Below are 5,649 nucleotides of genomic sequence, written 5' to 3'. Positions count from 1 at the left end.
AAAACTGCAGTGTTGTATCTCTTTGCTCACTGACGTGGGCTAATCGAATACAGTATTTTTATTAACATGTGAAATGTATGACAGTTATTTGTGTGTGTGTTGGCAACTTTTAGACTATTTGTGATACATACAAGAAGTTATAATACTTGTTAAGTAACAAATGTGCAGGTGTTGACAGGTATCAGTCACATGAAATACAGACACTTTAATCAGCATCCTCATATCACGAAGAGCCGCTTCTTCCTAAGTGTTTGTTTGTTAATCACTTAATCTGCACAGCACTTACTGGAATTCCACATAAAGAAGCATTTCTAGATGGTTAGTTCCAGCCATTGTTAGGGCTAAATTCAAGCTAATGCATCAGTATGATGTGTATTGGAAAGGTCATCCTCATCATTAGATGCAGTTCTTGCTAGCTGCTCTCGGGCAAAGCTGCTCTTCAAACCACGTTTGTCAGTCGGGAGGAGTTAGTCTTGTTGACCACATAGATGCTTGAGGGCGTCACCGTAGCTGCCCGACACTTCAGACTACACAAACATGAGGAGAGAGGAAAGGAAAACAGGAAGTCATGTTTGTGTTTAAGAACACATCATCTAAATGTTGGTATGTAGAGTGTAAAGAGCATATTTGGTGTCATCTGTGTGGGCGCGCACTGACCTCTAACTGGGAGTAAAGGGAACATCCGAACAGCTTCTTGTACTCGGCTCTGATGTCCAGCAGGTCGATCTCTGAGCGACTGACCAGTATTCTGGTCAGAGTGGACTCTGTGGTCCCCAAACCCTTGACAAAGTAAAAGAAGCAAAGGCACAAATTAGACCTGGATAACTCCAATAAAGAAGCAGCAGCATCATGGCTGCTTCTGTGTCTGCAGTTTCACATGTTTTTGTGGCTGCCTGTTGGCACATTCAGTGAAAGCAGCAGCAATAAAACAGTGGCTTAACATTCCTTTCCACGCCACTGGTGACCATTACAATTGTATGGTGTGGTTAAAAAGGACGGCGCAGACAAACAATATGTGGATTTGTTTTGGGAGCCACTGGCAGAACGAAAAGCTTTGGGTTAGAGATACAGATGGACATATTGTACAGCTTACCTTCATGGCCTTGAAAAGCCTCTCAGCAAGGTATGCAGGAACGTTCTTCACACACTTAACTAGACAAAAAAATAAAAGTATGTTACATGAAGCTCAAATGTGCAGTGATTAACTTATCCCAAATGAAGACGTAACACAATACTGGACCACTGTTCAATGTAATAGCTCAGTCACAGGCAGACGGACACATTTTTCTCACCTACAGCCACCAGCAGCTCCTCCAGGTCTCCAGACATCTCGCTCTCAATGCTCTCCTGCAGAGTCTTCTTACTAATGTTCTTGTACTCGACCAGAGCTGCCAAAACATAACATTTGAATTAAACTTTTTTTTTTTCCCTCTCTGCAGGTGAAGGTGTGACATAGGTTTATGTTTTTAACGGCACAACTCTAAGGATAGCAGGCTCAGTCTGTTGGTCAGTCCACCGTGGTTGTTCAATTGTCAGGAAAGTTTGCATTTTGTGCAGACATGTATATGAATCCTGCTGACTTTGGTAATCCCCTGACGTTTACCTCTAGCGCCACCATGAGGTTGAGCTTTCTGACTTTTAGTGGAATATCTCGGGAGCTATTAGATGGATTGCTATGAAATTTGTTGCAGGTACCCATGGGTGCCCAGAGGATGAATCCTAATGACTGTGCTGATCCCGTCTAGCACCACCATCAAGTCAAAATTTTAATTTGTCTGATACTTAAATTTATGACTAAATACTTGCAAAGCTAATGGAATTTCCATCAACCTCAAGTTATTTAGTACAAATACACATCCAAAACTAAGATGGTGAACACGGCAAACATACCCACTTTGTGTCAGCATGTTAGCAGTCATGGTGAGCATGTTAGTATGCTGATGTTAGCATGTTGTGCCTACAGTCTCACAGAGCTGCTAACATGGCAATAAACTCTTTTTTTTTTTTGATTACATTTGTATCCACAGAAAATCAGGTAAGGGTTGTACCCACTCTGTCGGAGCTGGGGAATACTCCTGTGGCACAGGATGTCAATGAACTTCCCCTCGTCGGTTCCCCACTTCTTCTCCCCTGCTTCATACAGGGCCTGGGTGGAATGAGAGCAAGCGTGAAAATGCACAATAAATATAAATAATGGTCTTTTTATGGCCAAATTCAGTGGCTGCAGAAGTGTGCCTGCATCACACTGTCAGGTCTGCCTGAGACAGCAACTAAACTGCTCTGCAATGTTTCCTGTTGCCACATTAGCCCCATGAAGTATTATGAGCTTGAGAAACAGGCAGAGATGTAGTGAAGGTACCTTAGCATCTGCTTTAGCTTTAGCAGCATCCACGTTGGTGCTCTCGTCTCTCTTCCCCTGTGAGGACGACCAGGAGAACACAGTTTGTGTCATGTACAATACATCCAATATATGTGGCATTTGCTCGTTTGCCATTTTGAATGAAGATATTGTTTAGTCTTGCAGAAGAAAATGTGGTTTTTAGCAGCAGCGGCAGTTTTTTCTCAAGGTGGAGGTTGATTTTTTTTTTTTTCCATCATATTTTTTTAGATAGGATAGGAATGTTCAGAGCTGTCTGAATGCAATAAATTTAGTGCTTTAGGTCTGATCCTCATTTGTTGGGAATGCACACCAGTGGCACATCCCTCCTTCAGTTTAACGCACAGTACCTCAGCCAAGATGAACAGTGCTTTGCCGTAATCTCCAGCCACCTCCGACTGCAGATCATGAATCATCGATCTTCCAGTTTCTAGAACAAAGGACATTACAGACACTTTCACAATAATCTACGGAACGTTTGCCAACTGTTTCACAATAACCTGAGTCACTATCTAACCTGTGAAATCACACATACTTTGAGCTGAAGGTACTAACCTGCAAGGTATGCCTCAGAAATAGCCTTGATCTGTCTATTGGATCTCGAGGCAAAGATTTCCGTCAGTGTACTCTCTGTGGTCCCTGCACCCTGAATGTGATGCACACAAAATGTGGTAAACACAAGTGAATGATAAGAGAGTGACGGGAAATGAAGTGCTGTTCCTGGACCACAGTGTGAGCATAGTCAAATTGCATGAATCCAAACAAATCTGCAGTAAAATAAGTCTGTTTAAACAAATGGCACGTGTTGACGTGGTGTATTTGCTCCCTTTATTCTTTGAACGCCGAGCCAAGACACTCTACATAACACAAAATCCCCACTGAAACATGTGAAATTTCCTCCTGGTGAGCAGTACTGGTGCATCGGCAGGCCCATGCAGATTCTGTTAACTCGGCACAATCTCACCTTGATGGCTTTGATGATTTCATGACAGTCGTAGACAGCAGGAGGCGTCACCAAGGCCACCAACAAGTCCTCGAAGTCTCCGTGAGTGTCTCCCTCCAGGTCGGCTGCTAACGTCTGATGGAGGAAGGTTGATAAGCCGTCATGAAACTGCTTTTGCTCTACGTACCTTTGACACAACGCTCTGAAAATCTGAAAAGTGAATCCTTGTATATACCCTTCCTGTGGCTTTCTCATAGGCTTTAGCAATGAGCTGACGCTGAGCGTTACTGCTTTGGGTCAACACCTCAATTAGTGTCTTTTCTGTCGTACCTGTAAAGAAGAGGACAACGCCAAACAGGCTTAGCCCCTGCACTGCACTTGGAGAGTTCATGGATTTACAATCATATGTAAGCAAATATGAAACTTCAGTCAAATATAAACTACTTTACATGTTGGTCTCATAATGCTGATAATGGTAACTCATTGACTTACCGATGCCCTCTATGGCCTTCCTCAGTGCAGACACATCATCTTCCACTTTGAAGTTCGCCTTGTCCTTCACAGTTCCTCTTGCACTGGACTGATGAACACAGGAACACAGTCACAGGCTCACATGTGAACATTGAATCAATCAGTACGTAAAACAATAACACACCTTCATGTGCTCTCTGTTCACTATTTCAGATTGTAAGCACAACAAAAAGTAAGATGCATCCAACTTACTGTCACAGTCAGAGAGGAGGGGGAGTCTAAGAGCAGGTCCAGGTCGTCCTACAACACAAGTCAACACATATGCTTCAGTTATCACCTGTCCTCTCATGTTTTAATCCTAATCATTTGAATCATATTATCAGTCACAGAAGTGCTCACCCAAACAGACATAGTTGTGGTTGTAGAGGAAAGTCTCAACCTACAGAGGAGAAGAGCACAGGATCAGCATCATGATATCATTTATGTCTTTAACAGCTCTGCTCTCTCGCTCTCTGCACATTTCTCTTCCACTTCATCCCCCGATGTGTCGTCCACGTCAACAAATCCACTGGATTATTCTTCTAAATAAGTCAATTCACAGTAATTTTCCAGGTAAAGGTGGAGGGAGCCAGCACAGTTCAGTGGACACGTGCAAAGTAAACAGAACTGCAGGGAATGAAACCCACGGCGGTTCAAAACAACCATTTACCGATCAGCAAACATGAAAACAACACGGAACACAGACACAGGATACAGACGTGCACATGAAAAAATAACTTTGATTAGAAGGCAGAAAAATCTCCTTTTTTCTTACCGAAGCGAGAGGACAGGATTGATGTCAGAGGAATTTCAGATCGCCACACCTTTCAGAGAAGTTGAAAAGGCAACGCCCATTAATATCTGGAGGAAGTTGAATCATGGAGACTTTTTCCGGGAGCTCCTCCTCGTTTGTCCACAGTGACAGCTCACCGCCCCGTTAGATTTCTGCCAGGATGAATACTTTCTCTGTAACTTGACTCTCTTGCGAAACCTCACTAAAAGCAATATCCGCTGCGCAGTGTTTCTCAAACAATGCGTACTTTTTTGCGTAAAACACAACCTTGTACTCTTTTTTAGAAGCCATTCGTTTTTTTTGAGTAATAGCCTACAGTGAGCCGTATTTGCTCTCAGGCTGAGATATGAGCCAGAGAGAAAGAGGAAGGAAATACTGAGTTTCAATCGATCTTATCTTATCTAATTTCACCACAGATGTAAATTCATGTCGTGATCGCAGTTTCAGATCTACACGTTGGCCAGTCTAGTTCTTAGTATTGAAATAAACCATCGCTTAAATCCTGCATGTACTGTAGATGCACGTAAGAAATCATATATTGTGTAAGTTTGCGAAACAAATTGGTTTAGTCTAAGCAAAATTACCATAGATAGCTGCTTAATATCCCGAGGCAACTAGGCGTTTATGACCCACAGCATCAGCAGCTCACTCTGGACATATCAATAACTCTTCAACAATAATTTTATTTGTTTTCCGTGTTTTGTTAACAACGAGAAAGATGTCCTCTTGACAACAGGTAGTAAAATATCACTACGGGTTAACGCATCTGTGCATAAAGTCCAGGTGAGGAATAAAAGTGATATACTGCAGGGAGAGGGGAAGAAGGCGCAGCTGCGACATCTTGTGGCTGATTATAGATACTACAGACCTCTTTTGGGCGAGGAACAAAGTTACGCAGTAAAATGTGAGGATTTGTGGGTGATGACATGGCATAGATAATTTTCTGGGGGTGGACAGGTTTTCGAGTTCACTATGTTCTTGTCGAAAATACAAAATAGTGTTTATGGAGTATAAGTATTTAGTAAA

At 42.5% G+C, this 5,649-nt stretch overlaps 1 protein-coding gene across 1 annotated transcript; it reads right to left on the bottom strand.

Annotated features, from left to right (window-relative positions):
* Positions 1 to 181: 181 nt before the first annotated feature.
* Positions 182 to 4,926, bottom strand: anxa3b (annexin A3b). Its single transcript, XM_041959953.1, has 14 exons — positions 4,606 to 4,926; positions 4,191 to 4,230; positions 4,044 to 4,091; positions 3,813 to 3,900; positions 3,556 to 3,650; positions 3,342 to 3,455; positions 2,933 to 3,023; positions 2,728 to 2,807; positions 2,360 to 2,416; positions 2,053 to 2,146; positions 1,293 to 1,388; positions 1,094 to 1,152; positions 658 to 780; positions 182 to 527 (listed from the first exon to the last, which is right to left on the bottom strand). The coding sequence occupies exons 2-14, from the start codon at positions 4,200 to 4,202 to the stop codon at positions 468 to 470; spliced, it is 1,017 nt and encodes a 338-aa protein (XP_041815887.1). The 5' UTR covers positions 4,203 to 4,230; positions 4,606 to 4,926; the 3' UTR covers positions 182 to 467.
* Positions 4,927 to 5,649: the final 723 nt, after the last annotated feature.

The sequence above is a fragment of the Chelmon rostratus genome, chromosome 19 (assembly GCF_017976325.1).
Source record: "Chelmon rostratus isolate fCheRos1 chromosome 19, fCheRos1.pri, whole genome shotgun sequence".
In the NCBI taxonomy this organism is placed as follows: domain Eukaryota; kingdom Metazoa; phylum Chordata; class Actinopteri; order Chaetodontiformes; family Chaetodontidae; genus Chelmon; species Chelmon rostratus.
This window is presented reverse-complemented; position numbering and strand designations above follow the sequence as displayed.